Here is a 23,927-nt window from a genome sequence, read left to right as displayed (position 1 = left end):
TTTAAAATCCATATATGAACTAAAAGAAAAGACTCATTTTAAAAAAATTCATTCTCCTATCTTATAAAATATTGGATCAAATTCACTAAAAATACTGAATTATTTCTCACCCAAAATAATAAAGACAGGAAAAAAGGAGGACGGGGGAGAAGACAAGAAAGAGATGAGGGCTAGAACAAGAAGGGAAATTTAAGAAGAAAATGAAAGGAAAAAAAGGAACCAAGCTTCCTCCATAACTAACAGAGCAGCCAGCCAGGGTTCTTGCTGCTCTCACCTGCATATCCTGTTCCTCTTTGTCACATGCATTAACTCGTTCTTGAAGTATGTTCTCTTGTTTTTCAAAATTCTTGAGAAGAAGAATTTCTTGAAATAATGTGACATGGTGTAAGTCAGATAATTTCATCTGAGTGTCTAATTTCAGTTTCTGATGTCTCAGGAGACGAAGTTCTGCATCAAAAGTGACAATCAGTTCTTTGATCTGAGATAGAAAAAGATGTGAAGATATATTAGAAATTAAAAGCTATGAGGAGATGTATTTTTTACACTGTTGAGTAGCTCTGATTTATCTAAAAGTATTTTTTTCATTAGGCTCCTTTCATATGTATGGGCATATAAATTAGTTCATTAATGGCATTAAATTTGCATATATTTGCATAAAGCTATTTCTTCACATTGATTAAGCTGTGGATCAACAATCCCCTTCTTGCTACACTGTGTGGAAAATGAGCTCTTTATAAGGTATCTATATTTCTCTCCTCTTCGTTCCCCTACAACATCACTGAACTGCATTTCTTATAGGAAACATAAATATTTCCCCAACTTCCTATTTTGAAAAACTTTTACTCTACATACAATGGTAAATATTTTTAAATAGGTACTAGAATTACAGAGCCATAATAAAAAATTTATTCTTCTTATTTTACAAATGAGACCAAAGGTGACTTTCCTGAGATCAAAGTTACTATATTTCAGAGACGGGAGAAGAACTCAAGTATCCCAAGTCCTGATATGGACCTTATTCCATTGTGGTCCAGGTGACTGTAAGTTCTCAGTCTTGCTCTGATTTTGGCATAGCTTTCTTCCCCTCATCCCAAAGTACATTAAGAGATCAAGAGAAAGCCCCAGGGTTGATTCTCCTGAGGAAACCAGTAAAACAGGAAGAGGCAAAGCATTCTGTTTTTCATTAGGTTGCACATATACATGATAGGGAGCCTCAACTGACAAACCACCTGTCATATATGAGGTCCCAGACTAGGGGCTGAGGAAGAGGAAGAGATCTCTGGATTTGGAGCAGAGAAATTACTAGAGAATTTTAGAGAGCTAAAAGAAGCAAACAAACAAAAGCCCAAGAAGAAGAAAAAGAAAAGCTTTTCCATAAGTACGGTTACAGATTGTGTGTTTGGGCTCCTCTTTAACACTTGTTCAACAAACACAAATCTTTACTACATTTCTTTGGAGACAGGACTACATTTTCTTCATTGCAAGGCCATTCTGAAACTAAACTACACAGGTCTCCAAGTTTCCAAGTTTGTAAAGGAGATATATGTATGTATATGTGTGTGTGTGTGTGTGTGTGTGTGTGTGTGTGTATATATATATATATATTTTTTTTTTTTCCCTCTCCAATCCAAGTGCCTGAAAGTTTTGTAAGGATACAGAAGGTGTCTTTCTTGAATATTGTATCCCTACACTTTGCTAGAACTGTCTCTGCACAGAGAATGTCCAATAAATACTCCTTGCATTAATAATTTAGCTATAATAGAACCCAAACTTATGACTGAATATCACTCTATATCTGTCATTGTCCTAGACAATGTAGGGGAATTGGAAGTACATGTGGCCTTTCCCTCATGAATTGTATAATCTAATGAACTATAACACACATGGAACAGTAAGAAAAACCAGTGTGAAACATAAAGCACACTTAGAGTTTAGAAATAAGGAAAGAGCACATTTGTGGGCAGAAGCTGACAAGAAGGTTTGGAACTAAGTTGTGCTTTGAATGATGGTTCAACTCTAGAAGGAAGTCATTGTATGTAGAAGAAAATAACAAAGGGGAAAGCATACATATAAAGATGGAGGTAAAGAGAGAATGGGGGAGGTAGAGACATCAAGAAACAGGGTGGATAAAGCAGAGATTATGGGAGAAGAATAACATTGGGAAGCTACAGGTGTACCAGGAAAGGGTGAAGTTGAAAAGACAATAAGGAATAGGGCTCTTTCTATATAGCTGGGAGCAGGGAGCTAGTTATCTAAGAAAGCTTCCTTTCCTTTCATATTTAGAACATATCCTACACATCTGGCCCCAGACTGGTCCTGATTTTCCTAGAAAAAACAATATTTGCCATTATAGCTTCAGAACAATTTTGAATCGAATCATCACCATAAACACTCCCACCTGCTGGAGCAAATCACTTGTTAGAGAAAGAGGATGTGTGAAAAGCACAGGTGCCCCATTTCTCAGAAGATTTTTAATTATGTTCAATCTATCATTTGAGAGCTGCTCTCTATGTCCAGTACTTTACCAATACTTCACTTAGATTGCAACTAACTGAAACATGGTGGGTTTGTCCTTCATTCTAATTCAGTTTTCCAAAAAGAAAAAAAATAAATAAAATTACACAGCACAAAAGTTCTGGGCAGCACACAAAGATTTGTGAAGGGCCAGGGATAGGGAGGGAGCCAAAGCCATTAGAGAAAGGTGAGCTGGGCCAAGATAGAGAAAGTTTAATGTAGAGAAATTTAAAATAGATAAATAGTACACTAAATCTAATTCTTCAAATGTTCTCCTTTATTTGAGCTCTAAATAGGGACAGTTTCAATCCATACCCTGTTGGTCAAGTACTCTTGCATGTACAAGTGTTTGATCTCGTCCCTCTTCATGATCTCCAACTCCACCTCAGTTGGCTCTGCTTTTTCAAACTCAGCCGGCTTTGGAAGATCCAGGCTGAAGGTCGATGCCCTGGATGACCTAGACAACGAGTCTCGTGTCGTCACATCTCCATCCTTTCCAGAAGAGAGTTTGAGGAATCCTCTGCCTGAGCCAATAGACCCATGTTCTACATGGCTGAGCTTTTTCTCCTGAATTTTCATGTGCCGTCGCTTAAACTTTTTGAGAGTTTCCTCATCGTAGTGAAATCTCTTTTCTGGAACTTCTTCTGGGTGTATCTGAGGGACTTGGGGAATAGGAATGTGTTTGGATATGTCGAGGGTCGATTGAATGTTCTTCAGTTCTTGTACCAGGCACTGTATTTCCTCTATAACAGCTACCTTAAGGTCTCGAAGAGAGAGGATACACTTGTTCATGTGCATTTTTTTCCCATGGACCTGAAAAAAATAGAAAAAAAGAAAGGAAAAGAACAACCTTCTCACAAATGACAATTTGAAACAGCATTTGCTCTTATCCTTTGACTAGTAGGCCTAGTGGAAATTTAAGATAAAAATGTATCTGAGCATCTCTGTTCAGCACTAAATTACTCTTTTCTCTTGTTTTTAGGCTTTTCCTATTTAGCCCCTGTAAGATGGGAAGACAGTTTGAATGTGACCTGCGGTAGCCCTGTTTTCTTTTAGTTGGTTTGTAGGGCTGGGTTCCCCTGTCCTCCTTCACCTCTCCATGAAAGTCCTTCCTGAATCCTGTGCTCATCTGGGGATACCTGAGCAGGGAAGGTAAAAACCAATTAATCCATTATAAAAATTCAGGTTGAATGACTGATAAAATGGGCACCTGCGCCTTTCCCTGCTTTGGATCTTGAATCACTTTAGCTTAGACTTACCTCAGTGGCCCACTTAGAGACCAGCAAAAGTTTACCTGTTTCATTCTGTATTTTGGCCACATGGTACTGTTACTTATTTCTCATGTAAGCAAAGTCATGATCCTGAATTTCAGTAGTATCACATCACAACAAGGGAACTTCTCTACCTTGGTTCCTTCTCCATTTATCTAAGCCAAAGTGTGCCTCTGCCTTCAGCAAAGGGTCTGTACACATCCATTGTTCCCTCCCTCACTACCAGTTCTCTCTCTGGTTTGAGTTTCCTAAATACTCTTATCACAGCCTAAGGGCAGATACAATCCTTCCTCCTGTATACAATTAAGCTCCTACTAGATTAAGAGTTATTTTGCAAAAAAATAAAATAAAATACAATTAAAAAGATCAAAAGGCACTTCTTCATGCATTTCAAAATTTATCTATACATTTACTATGAAGCAAAAATACTGTAACAAGATAGAGGAGATGTTTTACATAATTGATAATAAGCCTTTAAAGCATTAAGCTAGCACTTAGGTGAATGGGGAACCACCTTTAAAGTACCTGAAGGATTGAGGATTACATATATAAGAAAAAAACCCAAACCACTCTAGTGGCTACATAGCCCACTTCTTTGAGAAACATTCCTTACATACCAACTCTTTCTTTCTAGTTTTACAAATGACACATGAGCCTAAACACTGGCCAGTGGAAAAGTGGATAATACAGTATTTTTTAAATTCTTAATACTTTTCAGTGATTTTGAATTTGACCATAACAATGATTACCATTTATTGATTTTGACCATTACATTAACCTTATGAGGTGAACATGCCTTATTGTATTAATTGGCATTAATATCTTTTCACAGATAAGATAATTGAAGGTTAGGAAACATAAATATTGGCAAAGTTCACGTGGCTAGTGCCAGAGATGGAAAGAGAAGTTTTCTGACTTGTAGAATAGAATAATATGTTCTATAATATTTTACACTACCATTTACCAAAGTAGATTTCCATGTAATGCATTTAAGTTCATTCAAAACACTACATCTGTCCATCTCCTCTAGCAAGACTATGAAATTTCAAGTTGCATGGGCTGAGGGTGCATGCAGCTCAATAGTGGAGTGTTTCTGTAGCATGCATGAAGCCCTGGGTTTGATCCCCAGCACCAGGAAGGAAGGAAGAGAGAGGAATGGAAGGTGAGAGGAAAGAAGGGAAAAAAGGGGTGGGGAAGAAGAAGAGAGGAAGGGAAGGAGAGAAGGAAATTTCAGGCTGAATGATGAATTATGGTCACATGAAATCTGTAATTTGAGATACACATGTATAGGCAGTTAGCTAGTTAGCAACTCTAAACAGATGGATACTTCATTCCCATTTGTCAGACAATTATAAAATATTCAAAGATACTGTTTATGTGATATGACTATCAATATTCTCTCTGATGTGATGCTTTGATCTGTGAAAACTACACAATCACATCAGGTCGCCAAGTATCAATTTCTCCTATAATTGATAGCTTGGACACTTTCTAAACCTCTAAATGTGAAAAGTCACTTATCAGTTTGAATAGTGAGTGGGGAATAAATACTTCAGGAAGAGGAAATTTTAGTAAGAAAAACAAGGATCAGAAATGCTGCTGTGACAAAATGCCTGATAAAAACAACTTAAAGGATAAATATTTATTTATTTATTTATTTATTTATTTATTTATTTTAAAGAGAGAGAGAGAGAGAACTTTTTAATATTTATTTTTCAGTTTTCAGTGGACACAACATCTTTATTTTATTTTATGTGGTGCTGAGGATCGAACCCATGCATGCCAGGCGAGTGCGTTACCGCTTGAGCCACATCCCCAGCCCCAAATATTTATTTTTGCTTACAGTTTTAGAGGTTTCAGTACAAGGTCAGCTGGTTGGCTGGCTCCATTGTCTCTAAGCCTATGATGAGGTAAAACATCATGACAGGGAGCATGTTGAGAAAGTGTTGTGACTCCATTTTTGAAAACAGCTTCTAAAATTGAAGGCATTCCCTCTAAAATCTGGAACAAGACAGGGATGCCCTCTCTCACCACTTCTGTTCAACATAGTTCTCAAAACACTGGCCAGAGCAATTAGACAGACGAAAGAAATTAAAGGCATAAAAATGGGAAAAGAAGAACTTAAATTATCACTATTTGCAGTTGACATGATTCTATACCTAGCAGACCCAAAAGGCTCTACAAAGAAACTATTAGAGCTAATAAATGAATTCAGCAAAGTGGCAGGATATAAAATCAACACGCATAAATCAAAGGCATTCCTGTATATCAGCGACAAATCCTCTGAAATGGAAATGAGGACAACTACTCCATTCACAATATCCTCAAAAAAAATAAAATACTTGGGAATCAACCTAACAACAGAGGTGAAAGACTTATACAATGAAAACTACAGAACCCTAAAGAGAGAAATAGAAGAAGATCTTAGAAGATGGAAAAATATACCCTGTTCATGGATAGGCAGAACTAACATCATCAAAATGGCGATATTACCAAAAGTTCTCTATAGGTTTAATGCAATGCCAATCAAAATCCCAACGGCATTTCTTGTAGAAATAGAGAAAGCAATCATTCATATGGAAAAATAAAAGACCCAGAATAGCAAAAACAATGCTAAGCAGGAAGTGTGAATCAGGCGGTATAGTGATACCAGACTTCAAACTATACTACAGAGCAATAGTAACAAAAACAGCATGGTACTGGTACCAAAACAGGCGGGTGGACCAATGGTACAGAATAGAGGACACAGAAACCAATCCACAAAACTACAACTACCTTATATTTGATAAAGGGGCTAAAAGCATGCAATGGAGGAAGGATAGCATCTTCAACAAATGGTTCTGGGAAAATTGGAAATCCACATGCAACAAAATGAAACTGAATCCCTTTCTCTCGCCATGCACAAAAGTGAATTCAAAATGGATCAAGGAGCTTGATATCAAATCAGAGACGCGCCGTCTGATAGAAGAAAAAGTTGGCTACGATCTACATACTGTGGGGTCGGGCTCCAAATTCCTCAATAGGACACCCATAGCACAAGAGTTAATAACTAGAATCAACAAATGGGACTTACTCAAACTAAAAAGTTTTTTCTCAGCAAAAGAAACAATAAGAGAGGTAAATAGGGAGCCTACATCCTGGGAACAAATCTTTACTCCTCACACTTCAGATAGAGCCCTAATATCCAGAGTATACAAAGAACTCAAAAAATTAGACAATAAGATAACAAATAACCCAATCAACAAATGGGCCAAGGACCTGAACAGACACTTCTCAGAGGAGGACATACAATCAATCAACAAGTACATGAAAAAATGCTCACCATCTCTAGCAGTCAGAGAAATGCAAATCAAAACCACCCTAAGATACCATCTCACTCCAGTAAGATTGGCAGCCATTATGAAGTCAAACAACAACAAGTGCTGGCGAGGATGTGGGGAAAAGGGTACACTTGTACATTGCTGGTGGGACTGCAAATTGGTGCAGCCAATTTGGAAAGCAGTATGGAGATTTCTTGGAAAGCTGGGAATGGAACCACCATTTGACACAGCTATTCCCCTTCTCGGTCTGTTCCCTAAAGACCTAAAAAGAGCATGCTACAGGGACACTGCTACATTGATGTTCATAGCAGCACAATTCACAATAGCAAGACTGTGGAACCAACCTAGATGCCCTTCAATAGACGAATGGATAAAAAAAATGTGGCATTTATACACAATGGAGTATTACTCTGCATTAAAAAATGACAAAATCATAGAATTTGCAGGGAAATGGATGGCATTAGAGCAGATTATGCTAAGTGAAGCTAGCCAATCCCTAAAAAACAAATGCCAAATGTCTTCTTTGATATAAGGAGAGTAACTAAGAACAGAGTAGGGACGAAGAGCATGAGAAGAAGATTAACATTAAACTGGGATGAGAGGTGGGAGGGAAAGGGAGAGAGAAGGGAAATTGCATGGAAATGGAAGGAGACCCTCAGGGTTATACAAAATTACATACAAGAGGAAGTGAGGGGGAAAGGGGAAAATGATACAAGGGGGAGAAATGAATGACAGTAGAGGGGGTAGAGAGAGAAGAAGGGAGGGGAGGGGAGGGGGGATAGTAGAGGATAGGAAAGGCAGCAGAATACAACAGACACTAGTATGGCAATATGTAAATCAATGGATGTGTAACTGATGTGATTCTGCAATCTGTATACGGGGTAAAAATGGGAGTTCATAACCCACTTGAATCAAAGTGTGAAATATGATTTGTCAAGAACTATGTAATGTTTTGAACAACCAAGAATAAAAATTAAAGAAAAAAAAATATAAAATGGAAATAGATCTGTGCCCAGAATCCTGTAAGAAACAGGGTCCACTGTTGTATACTCCTGAGTTGTAGGTGGCAGCTCTCTTAAAGTTCACAGTCTCTCCTGTTCTTTGGCCCTGAGAGAATGTTGTTTGGTACATTTATTTCATAACCTATGACACAGAACTAAGTTGTCCAGTTTTTTCACCTTGCTGAGGTGAGGGTATTCATAGATCTCAAACATGGAATATAGCTGTGGTGAACATAGATATCTCTGAGGGGTCAAGAGTGAAGTTTAGGATGAAGCCTGAAAAATACATTTATTTATTAGTCAATTTTTATTGTCAAAATAATAATATTTTGGATATAGTGGTTTAAGTTATTGCAATTGTTTTAAGCTGTCCTTCTTAATTTTTAATAGAAATTTTAAAATTATACTGGTGTGTTATATTGTTTTTCTCTCTGGAGAAATATTACTGCCTTAGGACATTGCTTAGATGTTGAAAATACAATTTGCTTTCTCATAAGACCAGACAGCACTAAAGTTAAATGAAATTTTAAAGTAATTGTGATGAAATTTTTATTCATAAAAATATATATGTTGGGTGTGTGAGAAAAAAACAAAAAGAAAACAGCTTCTACCTCAAGGCCTGTCCAGAGAGAGGGGGCGTGACCCTTGTCCTTGGAAAAACCCACAGAGGAAGCCTAGGCACAATTCCTCCCTGCTGAGTTATTTGTCTGTAAATAACAGGAGAGATCTGCTATGCCAGGTGTCCCTGACTCAGTCAGGCTAGGTGAGGACCCATAGCAACCCGCTAGCAACCACCAATCAGCATGAGACAGGGAAAATACCTGGGATGCCAAAAGACCCCCAAGTAGTCTCAGGGGTTGATAACATGTTAGGAAACCATGTAGTATAGCACATACACCCCTAATGGATTAAACCAATCATTTCAAACAAATCCCCCTCTTGTACTAACCAATCACTCCTACCCAACTTGTTCCCGCCAGTAAATGTGCTAATCAATGTTAAGAGTTGTTGTTTGATTTTCCTGTGTGAAATGATTTGCTGTGTGATGTTGTGATGCATAGAGTATCCTCCAAAAACCTATAAAATCTCACTGAACAAAGGACCGGGACTCACTCCCTGGGACCGCTGCTTCAGAAACGGTTGTGAGTCCAGGCTCAAGCTTGCAATAAAGACTCTTGTGTGATTGTGTTGGATTCGGCTCCTGGAAGTCTATTGGGGTCCCACGAATCTGGCATTACAATGTGATAGAGCAAAGTTGCTCACCTAGTGGCAGAGAGAAGTAAAGGACAGAGACAAAATACACCCTTTGAAGGCATCCCTCCAGTGACCAGCCTCACTTCCCAGTAGTATCACCATTTGAAAATTAAGCCTTCAGCATTTGAGCTTTAGGGGGACATTTCAGATGTAAACTATGAAGGATGATTAGAAGAGGTTCGGAAGAATGCAGACAAAAAAAGGAATACATTCATTGGTTAGTTTGAGTTGCCTATGAAAGGGTGGAAGTCATGTAGAGAAAGACTGAACAATGACTTTTCCCCCAAGTCCTTTGTAGTTCTATGGCAGTCAAAAACTAAGTCCAATAAAGATTTGTTTGAATGTTGGAAGTTCAAAGTCTACAAAGTAGTAAAGTGCTTTCACCCATGAAACTGGTATTGAGATATATAATTGATGTGAAGGCTGGTTCTGCCATATTAACTGACAATAATGATGATAGCCAAAATCTGTTGTCCTCTCTGGGACTCATTTATGAAAAGAAGACATTCTAGATATCCATGAAAGTATTTTCTAGTTTTAAATTTCTATGGTTATATTTCCTTATGGACCAGGTGAAAAAATGGGTGGTTTTTATCAGAATTCAATTAAAAACACAGAGTGCTTTATCTGTGGGTAAGTACCATAGAAACAAGTTGTCCCAATTCCTCTTCCTTTTTGGCAGCATTTATTCTCATGTGTTCAGGTATCTTGTAGTCTGCAGCTGTCTTCAGATTGAAATCTCCCATATACACTTGGGCTTCTTTAATGGCTTGAACATCTTTGGGATCTTCATAGTCATGATCAGGTTTACTCTTATAACTATTAGAAAAAAAGGTAACTCAGACACAAATACAATAGTAAACTCTAATTTATCTACTTTTAACAAGGTACATTTTTAAAGTCAATCATGAAGCAAAAGAACAATTTTGAGCCTGTATTGTCACGTTTGTGTAAGGTTCCAAGTATTTTTTTAAACTAATGACTATTTTTTTAAGAACTCCAAGAAAAAAATAATACACAATTAAATAAATAAAAACCAATCACTACAGTGTATTGAAATAATACAAATCACTGTCAGGCTTTGGTTCACGTCTAAGTAATTCACACTTAAAATTGCTATATATTCTCTTAATATAAATTAAGCTTTGTAAATTGGGTAGTTTTAAAAAATCACCAAAAAAGTCAATGAGATTTTTTTATTACACAAATGATTGTCACAAAAATGTCAACAAAAGTCATCTAGTTCAAGATGATAACATGAGCATATATATTTGCCTCTTCTTCTCTCCCCAAATCCCATGGAAATGACAGTATAAAAAGTAGTGAATCATTATGAAAGCTGAGAATGGGATTTTTAAAAAATGGGCAAATCAGTGGTATTGATATATTTCTGTAAGACAGAAAGAAGATGAAATTGTATGAATGAATAAATCAGACCAGAGCAAAATATAGCTCAGAATACCTGTAGGAGAAGGCTATAAAATAATTGAATATGATTTTCTTTGTAGAGTACCTAAGAGACTCCAAGAACAAAAAAAAAGCAGGTGTGAAGAGTAGAATGGAATGGTAGATATATCTAGCAAAATCAATTAAAGATTTGAAAAGGGGTTCCTGAACCAGCTGGGCCCTCCCAACTTTCCCACATACAAGCAACATTTATACCAATACAAAAATGGAAGAATTGCTCTCTATAGGAACCAAAGTCTCAGGGAAGTTCTAAGACATCTATGGGTACAGGTAACATTCCCTTGGAAGATCCTTAATTAGGAGACTCCAATTCTTTAAATTGAAGTGTATCAGTTAACACAAAAATGTACAGTTTGCAGTCAACAATCTGCTTTAGGAGAAAGCCTTTTAGGAAAACAAAAACAAAAAATAGCAAAGGAAATCTATACTGCCTTTTGTATCAATTGACAATCATTCATTGTGTATATCTGAAATAAAAAGAAGAATTATTATTTGTAATGAAGGAAAGGATAAAGAAATAGAGGGAAGGAGAGAAGAGAAAAAAAAGAGGTACTTCTGCTTCTAGCTATGTTAGAAAACAGGCCCACAATTACCTTCATGATCTAAAAAATTAGAGAATTGAACAAAAAAATACATGGAACAACTATGTTCAACATAGGCAGGAGACATTGCATACAGACAATATAAAACTACAATTCCTAGAGAGGAGAAGTGAAGTAATACTATCACTTTTTTTTTTTCTGCATGGAGGAAATTACTAGACTGTGAAGTAGAGTCAGGATCCTACTACCCAAATATAACCTATTGACCTCACTAATTGAGGAGACAGAGATCAAAAGACCCAAGGATTAGAACTCATGGAAAAAAATATCAGAGTTATATAAAGGAATATCTTCAGAAATCAATACAAGGCTCCCTTAAGTTTTTGGATGGATATTTATCTACATAGTACATGGGTAATGTGAAACACGGAACAGGTAGTTGGAAATGTAAAATTATTGGGAAGCTATAAAACAAATACAAATGGAAAAATATCCTGTATTCACAAATCAGAAAACTTAATAAATGTCATTATTACCAAAAGTGATCTACAGTTAAAAATCCTTATTACCAAAAGTGATTTACAGATTCAATATAATTCCTTTGATGGCATTTTTTTACTGAAATAGAAAAAATTTTCCTATGATTCATATGTAACTATAGAAGATCACAAATATTCAAATCAATCACTATATTAGCAAAATGGAATCCCTCGGACTGAAACTCTAAGGATCATGGAAGTTCCAACAAGAAGTATCACTACTTTAAAAGATCTAGTTGAACTGTCTTTACTATCTCCTCTAGTTTTATTTTTTTCATTTCTTAATTTAAATAATGGCAATGTCAATAAGTATAAAGATCTTTTAAGATATATTTTGGGGCTTACATATTAAAAGGATAAGGGCTTAGGTAAAAACTCACAGTTCCTCCCATTCTTTTTTCCGCTGTTGGATCTTTTGTTGGGCTCTTTCCGCTTGTTGTATGAGTTTTCTAGTTTTCTCGATTTGATTTTGTATCATAATTTCACTTAGGGTTTTAGGTCGAAATTTCTTCCCTTTTTCTATCATTGATTCTTCTTGCATGCTAATACTTCCACCTGTAAAAATAATCAACATTTTTTTTTCAGTCTTTTTGAAACAGAAAACAAAACTTTCAAAGATGGACCTTTATATATGTTTAGTGAGGGAAGTGGCTTCTGTTTCCTGCTTCTTTAGTTTTTCTCCTGGTACATAAACAAAAATAAAATTTCTGTCTAAAGACTGAAACTACTACTTCAATATAGGAAGGCACATTTCATCTCTATTGTGGTCTTCAGGTACAGTTTTCTCTTTCCCAAGATGAAAGGAACAATTCAGAATAGCAGAGGAATCCTAAAGAATTCTAGTTCAGGTTCCTTTCTTTCCCACATCAGAGCTGTTGGTAGTGTATAAGGTAGTATAAGCATCATGCTTTGAAAGTCAAGCAATCTCCTGAAGACAGAGCCTGTTGACTTTCACTCTGAATATTTCAGCTGGTGAAGTACATGAGCTTTACTGTTTTCCTGGTCTTCCAATGGCCTGCCATTATTAGCCACTATGGTAGCCATTGCTGTGTGTGAGTTCCTTCATACCTGGTCTAGGTGATTTCAGCTGGAGTGAGACATCAGCAAACCACTGATACGAGCATAAGCAGTTGCAATGAATGTCTCCTCAAGCTGACTTGATAGGGGTCATCTATATTTCTTTTCATTCATCAAATAAACATTTATAAGTACCAAAAAAATTTTAAAATTCAGAGAATATACTGGCTTTTTAAATCAAAGTATTTATTGAGCAACTACCATGAATTTAACTCCATAAGCACAAATGCTCTTTGACCTATGATGATATATATCCTGATTATCATTTTTTACTTAATAATTCTCACTGTAAACTGAAAATTATTAAGTCAAAAATGCATTTAATACACCTTTCTTACACAACATCATAACTTAGACAAGTCTACCTACCTTCAACAGACTGAGAACACTTATATTAGCATGCAGTCAGACACAAATTACCCAAAAAAAAGTCTACCTTATAATAAGGTGTTGAATATCTTTTGTAATTTATTAACCACTACACTGAAGGTGAAAAACAGAATGGTTGTATGGGTACACTTTTACACAATCATAGAGTTGAAAAATTAGATGTGGAACCATCGTAAGTTAGATATTATCTTTACTGTGAAATACTGATGTAAAGAGATAAAAGACACAATTATTGCTCTTAAGGACTTTATTTAAAATTTGGCAAGATAAAACACAAATCAAGCAATTAGAAAAATGAGTAATGATGGGCCACTGACAGATGTTTAGAAGCTTGGAAGGAGTGTTGGTGATATAATGGTGGGGGCTAGAAAAGTCGATTTAAAAACTAGTCAGAAAGAGAACCAAATCTGGAAGTTAAACATGATCAGCTTTAACAAGTGTTTCTTGAAAATTATTGTGTTTAAGTTAGATAAAAAATATGCTTTAGATAAAAATAAAAAATATAGTTAGTTACTACTTTATATTTCATATGTCAAATATATGGTAATAGGGAAAAAGAAAGGTTTAATGTGGCCTGGGTGATTGTGGAAAGGCTTTATAACAAATACGTTAAGTCTAGCTAGATCCCCAAGAACTGGTAGAATTCAGACAGAAGAGGGGTCAGAGGTCACTCAGTAGGAGCCTGGATATAAACATATCAGGAATAATTAAGGAATAGCAAGCTGGACAGTAAGTTAAACAGGTTAAGTTGAACAGCATGATAAGGTACTATGGGAAACTATATAGTAATAAAAAAAAAGATTAAAATACCAGGATAATGGTTTCAGAATTCATCCTGGGCAAGAAAAAAGATTACAGATTATTCAATGAAGAAAAATGGGGCCAAGGAATACGGAAAGAGACACTGTCTAAAAACTAGCCATATGGGAAAATTCTAGATTGGAGAATAGTTCTGTAGCATCCAGTAGTCTCACACCCTGTCAGTCACATGACCAGGGTGAGTTTTCTTTAGAGACTGCATCAAAAAAGAAGGTAAGCATGGAGCATTGTTGGAAAACTGTGACATCTCATTCTCAATCATACCACACAACTCTCTCTCCCTTGACAACTTATTCCTAAAGAGATTATCCTGAGAGAAGGGGACGAATAACAAATTGAGTTCAAGCCACCAAAGAAGGTTCAAAGTTTCTTCTCATGAAAAGATAATTCACTTTCCAAATTTTAATAAATAATGATTTAAAAGCCTTCTTGTCATTTAGGCTACCTGTTTCTCTCTGGCTATCCCTTTTTCCAGATCCCTCTTTTTCAAATCTGTCCAGTTTACTCATTCTTCTCTCTGATTGACTTGCTCGTTTGTGTTTGGAATACTTAGAGGGCTTTACCAGCCTATAGGAGGATATCTTGTGGTCAGTTTGTATAGCATAAACCACAATAGTGTCATTTTCCAGTGGATCACGAAATCTGAAAAAACAAAACAAGTGTTTGCAATAGTGACCATTTTAATCATTCTGCATGATTAAGTAATAAAAGAAGATCACAAAATACTATTCTTATAATCCATTGTATTGTGCTGGACTAAAAAAAAAATTAATGAATTTTATTGGTACATTATAATTATACATAATAGTGGAATTCACTGTGACATATTTGTACATGCATATAACATAACTTGGTCAATTTCATTCTCCAGTACCTTCCTTTTCCTCAACATCCACCCTCTCTCCCTATCTCCTTCTTCTACTCTACTGGTCTCTCTTTTATTTTCATGAGACCTCCCCGCTTTATCTTTTCCTTTATTTTCTCTACTTTCCACATACGAGAGAAGCATATAATCTTTCGGAGTCTGGCTTATTTCACTTAACATAATGCTCTCAAGTTCCATCCCTTTTTCTCCAAATGACTTTCATTTTTCTTTGTAGCTGCATAAAACTCCATTGTGTATATATACCACATTTTCTTTATTGATCCAACTGTTGATGAGGACCTAGGCTGGTTCTATAACTTGACTATTTTAAATTATGCCTCTGTAAACAGAGGTATGCATGCATCCTCCTAGTATGCTGACTTTAATTCTTTTGGATAAATACCAAAGAGTGGCAGCTAGCTGGATCCAATAGGTTCCATTCCTAGTCTTTTGAGGAATCTCCATATTGATTTCCATAATGGTTGTACCAATTTACAATTCCAACAATAGAATGCAAGTTCCATTTATTCCCCCACATCCTCACCAAATTTCTTATTTGTATTCTTGATGACTGCCATTCTAACTGCAATGAGATAAAAATTTCAGGGTAGTTTTGATTTGCATTTCCCTCATTGCTAAGATAGTGAACATTTTTTCCTTTTGTTTTTTTTTTTGGGGGGGGGGCATTTATATTTCTTTTGAGAAGTGTTTGATTAGTCCATTTTCCCATTTATTGATTGGGTTATTTGGATTTTTAGTGGTAAGTTGTTTTAATTTCTTCATGTGTTCTGGATATTAGTCCTCTGTCAGAATAGTAGCTGCTAATCTGTACTTTCTCTTCACACTATTGTTTCCTTTGTTGTGCAGAAGCATTTTAATTTGATACCTTCTCACTTATTAATTATTGGTTTTAGTTCCTGAACTTTAGGAGTCCTACTGAGAAAGTCGTCACCTCCAATTATATATTAGAGTGTTAACCTTGTTTTCTTTTAGCAGTTGCAAACTATCTGGGTTAGACTCAAACTTTAACCATGCATATACTATCAAGATGTAATGGAAATTGGATTGGACTTCATAAAGAGCAAGTAGAGAACTAGGAGTATAGCTCAGTAATAGAGTATTTACTTAGCCTAAGTAAGATCCTGGCCTCAATCCCCATCACCCCCACTCCCTGCCAAAAAAGGAGGGAATAAAGGAAGGGAAGGAAGGGGGAATTATTTCTAATGAAAATATTAAACAAGTCATCATTAATATAATGCCATTGTTTTGCTAATATGTGAATAAATGAAAATTTTGTAAGCAGACTGCAGTTTAATGGATAATAGATCATATCAAACTCTGAGGAAATGTAATCTACCTCCCTATGTATTATATAAAATAGGTTATTAAATATAATAGGTACATGTTGTTTTCATATGCATTTATATGGATATACAAATAAATATAAATATATATAAAATATACAAATATGTGTGGGGGGCTCCTGAATCCAAATAATTTTTTAACACTCATTTTCAAGAGAGTTAAGAAAGTCCACCTTACTAAGGCATCTAAACATATTTTGTTGTCTTAAATTATATGATATATGGATATGGATATGTTCATATACTTGTGATAATGTGATTTATTTGTATATAGTAACTATGAGGGGAGCAGATGTTAGGAAACTGAATACAAGGGTAAGCCTCCCCACTCTTACTTTGTCCATCAGCTTTCCATTTCAAGGGCGTTTCATGAAACCCCCAAACTATCAGATTCCACTCTTGCCTCTATAAAAATCATCAAGTGCTGGGTGAGGTGGTGTACACCTGTAATCCCAGCAACTTAGGAGGCTAAGTCAGGAGGACCACAAGTTCAAAGCCAGGTTCAGCAACTTAGCCAGGCCTTAAGCAACTTAGCAAGACCCTGTTTCAAAATAAAAAAATTAAAAAGGGTGGGGATGTGGCTCAGTGGTTATAAGTGGCCCTGGCTTCAATCCTTATTTTCCCCCCACCAAAAAAAAATCACACTTAGAAATTCATACTACTTTATAGTTTACCCTTCTCTTATAGCCCACAGAGATTTGAGATTTATCCTTCAACTGTCAATTTTTTTAAAAAAATTTCAAATAATTTCTCATCAGTTAAATTATTATTTTGGGGGCACTGGTTCACTATCACCCCTGTACCCTCACACATTTTTAATTTTAGAATTTATTAGTCTTAGTTTGTTTGCTTTTCTTAACTATTTTTATGACTCAATCCTTTTAATTCTATTTTTCCCTTTTAAACTACTTTCTTTTCTCTTTAATTCTCTTTCTTTTCATAGCATAGTATCTTTCTCATCTCTTTAAGACATATTCCCTTTAACTTTCACCTATTAGAGTTTTACTTTTTAAATTTGGCTTTCCTATGAGACTCAGATAACATGAAGGAAAATATATATAATTTTGAATACATCAAAATGAAAACTTCTTCACAGAAAAATCTGAACAAAGTTCAAAGCAAATGGCAGAGTAGGAGAAAGCATTTACCATATGTATGATAAAAGTCAAATACCTACAATACAGCATAGAAAATAAACAGGACGCAAAGAAAAATGAACAAGGAATCTAAGCAGTTAATTCTCAAAAGAATAAGTATAAATTAACTATAAACATGAGAAGAAATGTGAGCATTACCAATAATAAAAAAAAAAACTTCAACTTATTCAAACAAGAGTTACCATGTTTGGCCTATTAGATTGGTAAAGGTAAAAACACTGATAATACCCAGAGTTATGTGGTGGCAAATTTTATCCCCTCCCCACATTCTAATTAAAGAGTTAGGTATTTATTATTTCCTTCCTTCCATATGTCCACCAAAAACATGATGCTATGGTGAATGGAGAGTACATAGACCAGGGAAGGAAAATAGCTAAAAATGTATTTGAGAACAAGTATGGCAGGGAGGACAAGGCTCCTTCTGATTAGGAGAATGGGCAACTTGCATCTTGGCACTGTGGATACTTGTGCCCTCCTTCAGATAGCATCTGGAGAGATGGCAAGGCCTCACAATGGTAGCTGTATGTGCTGTGTGTGTGTTTGATGCAAGCTGGGGGGATTCTGGCCCTAACAAAGATAGTCCGCTCCAGCGGAGCACAGAACCATTGATTCAAAGAACACAAAGAAGTAAGCAGGATGGTATAGCACCCTCAGGAGTATCAAGACTGACTTTCCTGTCTTCTTGGTAGAATAAGAGCCCAGAGTCAAATTTAAATTAATATAAATAAAATAAAGAATAGCTCCACTACTTACATACCTAAATTGTGGGTTAAGATTCATACTTACCCCCCCCCTCCACACACATTTTTATAAATATATGATGAATATTTACTAAGAATAAACATGCTACAATGTTGAGGTTCTTTCTGAGAGAAACTTTTTATCCACATTCATTTCTAAGCAGACAGCAATCTGATTATAATTTGGGGATTCAAATATTATCCAGAAATTCAAATATTCAAGGATTTGATGTCAGGCAATGAGTGTTATAATTCACTGGACAATGTACCAGAAAGGAAATAGATGCACATCTGAGAGAGTTCTGAAGATCTGAGGACTCCCTTCCCCTCTTTAGGTAAGTGCTGGTGAGTATTTACCTAAAGATGAGAAGGCATCTACCTGAAGCCAGGGAAAGAAACACCAAAAAAGGAACAGGCAGAATAATCCCCAGACTCCACACAGGTTGAAACAGCTTGGGTCCTCACAATCTTGATACTACATGGGTCCTAGGGTAGAGTACTCAGAAGAGTAGTAGGGAAGAATTAGCCCTAGACTAACAACTGCCCTGATCCCACCAAACCAAGATTAAAAGAAGGCTTTAAAAAAAATCCAGCTATTTTCAAGTAATTTAACTGACACCTAGAATTAAGCTCAAAATTACTTAAAATTATGTAAAAATATCTAGCACCCACAAAGTACAATTCACAGTGTCTAGCATTTAACCAAAACTTATCAGGCAAGCAAAAAAGCAGAAAAAGCTGACTCAAAATGAACAGAAATGTATTAGTCAGCAGAAATAGCCCCAGTAATGACACTAATGATCTAACAGATTAGGACACTGAATCAATTATTATGATATACTCTATATAATCATGAAGGCAGAAAAAAGAATGGAAATGTTAAAGTGAACAAAAATTTCACCTATTATACCAGGAAGTCAATAAGAATGATGATAAGATAGTCATAATGATATAACTGATGTAAGAAATGATATAAAAGATGAAATAGAAAAACTAGAGGAAATATTAAAAGTGGCTCTTTTCAAGATATATCATGTTTATGGGCTGAAAATTCAATATTTTGTTTTTTCTTTTTTTATTCTAATTTGTTTTGTATGACAGCAGAATGCATTACAATTCATATTACACCTATAGAGCACAAATTTTCATATCTCTGTTATACACAAACTAGAGTCACACCATTCGTGTCTTCATACATGTACTTAGGGTAATAATTTCCATCTCATTCCACCATCTTTCCTACCCCCATGCTCCCTCCCTTCCCCTCCCTCCCCTTGCTCTATCTAGAGTACATCTAATCCACCCATGCTCCTCCCCTGAAACCCCACTATGAATCAGCCTCTTTATATCAGACAAAACATTCGGCATTTGGATTTTTGGGATTGGCTAACTTCACTTAGCATTATATTCTCCAACTCCATCCATTTACCTGCAAATGCCATGATTTTATTCTCTTTTAATGTGCTGGATAGTATTCCATTGTGTGTGTGTGTGTAAAAAAAAAAAAAATATATATATATATATATATATATATGTATATATATATATATGTATATATATATATATATATATATATATATATATATATATAATATCACATTTTCTTTATCCATTAATCCACTGAAGAGCATCTAAGTTGGTTCCATAGTTTAGCTATTGTGAATTGTACAGCTATAAACATTGATATGGCTGTGTCATTACAGTATGCTGTTTTTAAAGTCTTTGGGGTATAAACCAAGGAATGGGATAGCTGGGTCAAATGGTGGTTCCATTCCAAGTTTTCCAAGGAATCTCCATACTGCTTTCTATATTGGCTGCACCAATTTGCAGTCCCACCAGCAGTGTATGAGTGTGCCTTTTCCCCTATATCCTCGCCAGCACTTATTGTTGTTTGTATTCTTGATAGCTGCCATTCTGACTGGAGTGAGATGAAATCTTAGAGTAGTTTTGATTTGCATTTCTCTAATTGCTAGCGAAGTTGAACATTTTTTCATACATTTGTTGATTGATTGTATATCCTCTTCTGAGAAGTGTCTATTCACTTCCTTGGCCCATTTATTGATTGGGTTATTTGTTTTGTCTTTGTCTTTGTGTTGTTCTTTATATATCCTAGAGATTAGTGCTCTATCTAATATGCGTGTGCTAAAGATTTGCTCCCAAAATGTAGGCTCTCTATTCACTTCACTGATTGTTTCTTTTGCTGAGAAGAAGCTTTTTGGTTTGAATCCATTCCATTTATTGATTCTTGATTTTAATTCTTGTGCTAAAGGAGTCTTATTAAGAAAGTTGGGGCCTAATCCAACATGTCAGAGATTTGGGCCTACTTTTTCTTCTATTAGGCGCAGGGTCTCTGACTTAATGCCTAGGTCCTTGATCCCTTTTGATTTGAGTTTTGTGCATGGTGAGACATAGGGGTTTAATTTCATTTTGTAGCATATGGATCTCCAGTTTTCCTAGCACCATTTGTTGAAGAGCTATCTTTTCCCCATTGTATGTTTTTGGTGCCTTTGTCTAATATAAGATAACTGTAGTTATGTGGGTTTGTCTCTGAGTCCTCTATCAATATTTGTTTTTAAATGTCTGTTATTCCTACATACATCTGTAGATTTCATGTAATTCCAATCAAAATCTTAGAAGGGTTTTTGTGAAAGTTGGCAAGTTATTAACAAGCAATGAATGTAAACAATCTTGGAGATGAAGAGCAAGGCTGAAAGATTCACCATACTAGACATGAAGATTTAAAACAGGGTGATACCAGCACAAAGATAGAGAGAGAGGCCAGTGAAATTTAATGAAGAATGCAGAAACAGACCCATGTTTATGAAAAAGCATCACCACAATCCTGTGAGGAAAGTGTGTTCTTTCAGCAAATAATAATAAGTTAATTCGACATTGACAGAGAAACAAACGACATTGGATCATATCTCATACTACCTACAAAAATTATTCAAGATGAGTAATGGCAAACAATAGAGCTTATAGCAGAAAATATAGGAGAATTATTTCATGAATTGGGAATAGGCAAAGTTTTCTTATATACAACACAAAAGCATTAACCTTGAAAGAAAAAGGCCAATAAACTAAACTTAATTTAAAAACTTTCATTCAACAAAAGACTCCATTAGGAGTAAAGAAACATGCCACAGACTAGATCAAAATATCTTACATAAGCACACACACATATGTATTTTATATATATATATATATATATATATATATATATATACACACACACACACACACACACACACACATACCTATTGCTCATATATAAATACAGATAGAGATAACCAAATACCAAATCCATAATATATAAATAGCTCCTACATCCAATTTTTAAAATGAACGAAAGACTTGAACAAAAACCTAACATAGAGAATATACCAATGATTAGTAAATATATGAAAAGAGGGTGAAAATTATCACTTACCAGGGAAACAAATGTAAACTTAAATCACATGAGATACTACTAAAGAATGGCTGGAATTTAAACATCTGACAATCCCCACTGATGACAAGCATGCATGTTAGAAATTTAACTGAATCCCTAAAAAGGTAAGTTCAAGTCCTAACTCCTAGTACCTGAGAATGTGACCTTATCTGAAAATAAGGTCTTAACAGAGGTTATCCATTTAAAATGAGACCATTAGCATGGACCTTATTTCAGCATGACTGATGTCCTTATTAGGGAAATTTGGACACAGAGATATGTGCAGAGGTAAGGCTATATTACAAGACACAGAGATAACATTATGTGAAAGAAGAGGACTTGGAGTGAAGTACTCAAGTCAAGAACAACAAAGACTGCTGGCAAACCACCAGACCCTCAAAGAGAGTCATGGAACAGATTCTCCTTTCCAGTCCTCAAAAAGAACCAACTTGCTAGACACCTTGATTTTCAACTTCTGGCCTCCAGAACAATAACAATAAATGTTACTTATTTAAAGCAACCATTTTATGATACTTTGTTGGAAGCTCTAAGAAACTGACACAATGAGGATCAATTGGAATATTTTATACTTGGGAGGTCAAAGTATAAAGTGATTCAATTATATTGGGAAATTGGCAGTACTTAATAAAAAGTAAATATTCATAAAAACCATGGCCTAGCAGTTCTACAACTGGATATATTACCAACAGTAGTAAGTGCTGATGTCCACCAAAAAACATGCACCAAAATGTTCTTAGCAGCATTATCTATAGTAGCCAAAAGCTATCAATGATAAATGGTTAAATTGTGGCATAGCCACAATTATTTAAATTAATTGAAATAATGGAATATTGCAAGAAAATGAAAAAGAATAAACTATGGTGACGTGCAACAACATGGATAATCTTAGACATATGAATAATCTTAGTATATGAATAAAAGAAACCCGATGCAAAAGAATTCATGTTCAACATTTAATTTATATAAAGTTCTCAGATAAAACTAATCTATGGCAATAAAGATTTAAATTTGGAAGGTAGGTATTTACAAAGAGAATGCCACCAGGAAACTTCCTAAACTTGTATAAATGTTCTATTTCTTAATCTGAGTAGTGGATACATGTGTTCATATTTTTAAAAAAATTATTAAGCCATTTGATTAAGATTTATATACTCTGTATAAATTACATCAAAATAAAAGACAAAAAAGTAATTTCCTCTGGAAAGTTGAGTTGATGCATGAGACTATGCAGGAGGTTGTTGTCTTTTATTAGAAGTCCTTTGATTCTGTTTGATTTTAAAATTTTTAATGCATATGTGCTCTTATGCTAATGTGGCATAAAATAAATAATTTATCACAAACAGAAGTAAATATGTATTTATATAATTTTTTAAAGTACAACTGTTAACCAAATAACTCATATTTAACTAGAAAGGAGTAAGCAGAAAGATCAGGGAGATATCAATATTAGTGACAAGAGTAGTCCTTAAGATTGAAGTCAGTGGGTACTTCAGAAAACCTTTTATCTTGCTACTTCACTGACACTACTGTAAACTATTCAAACTTATGCACTAAAACACCTTAATTTATAGGAAATATAGATCTTACCTATTCTGTACCTTCTTCAGGCCAAGATAATACTTCTCCTTTTCCCAAGCTAATTCCTTTTCTAGTTGGTGAATTTTATGAACAGTTTTTCTGTCAATTTCAGCCCGAATTTTGGAATCAAGATCAAAGTCCTGCAAATACGTACATTTGTTTATACAAAGGTTTTTTTTTTTAAATCAATATATTGTTATCAGTCCTCTGTCTTATACACAATTACATATTTTTAGTCTTGTCTTCAATTTCACACTGCATCATAACTCCAGAATATCCTAAACTCTTATTCCAGAACAGAAATAGTTCACTTTTGATCTTTTGATCTTGGTGGGGAGTAGATTTCATAATACATGAAGAAATCATTAATAATATGGAAACAACATTACATACTTAAAATATTTCCCCACAATAAAAGTGATAAATGCTAATAATATTTGGAGAATATACAAAATTTAAAACAATACTCTCACCATCCCAAAGAAAGTACTGTTGCATAACCTGCTTTGCACAGGATAGAAGCTGGTGGCAGCTGAATATTCCCTCACATATGGATGTCTTCTTGACATTCTTGTTGG

The 23,927-nt window shown here is 35.2% G+C and overlaps 1 protein-coding gene across 2 annotated transcripts in view; it reads right to left on the bottom strand.

Annotated features, from left to right (window-relative positions):
* Cfap44 (cilia and flagella associated protein 44) overlaps positions 1–23,927 on the bottom strand; it is a 115,603-nt gene that overhangs the window by 18,471 nt on the left and 73,205 nt on the right. The window contains exons 22-27 of one of the 2 annotated variants that reach the window (XM_046425256.2): positions 23,359–23,489; positions 14,640–14,836; positions 12,289–12,463; positions 10,002–10,179; positions 2,830–3,327; positions 275–478 (exon numbers count right to left, since the gene is read on the bottom strand). In XM_046425256.2, coding sequence (XP_046281212.1) covers positions 275–478; positions 2,830–3,327; positions 10,002–10,179; positions 12,289–12,463; positions 14,640–14,836; positions 23,359–23,489 — 1,383 coding nt within the window. Of the gene's footprint in view, positions 1–274; positions 479–2,829; positions 3,328–10,001; positions 10,180–12,288; positions 12,464–14,639; positions 14,837–23,358; positions 23,490–23,927 lie in introns of those variants that run through there. The other variant, XM_058572873.1, reaches the window with a different exon arrangement.

The sequence above is a fragment of the Marmota monax genome, unplaced genomic scaffold, assembly GCF_021218885.2.
Source record: "Marmota monax isolate L192 unplaced genomic scaffold, Marmota_monax_Labrador192_F-V1.1 WCK01_AAM20220418_F8-fsc00119, whole genome shotgun sequence".
In the NCBI taxonomy this organism is placed as follows: Eukaryota; Metazoa; Chordata; class Mammalia; order Rodentia; family Sciuridae; genus Marmota; species Marmota monax.
Note: the sequence above shows the minus strand (reverse complement) of the source record. Positions and strands in the feature narration are given on the sequence as shown.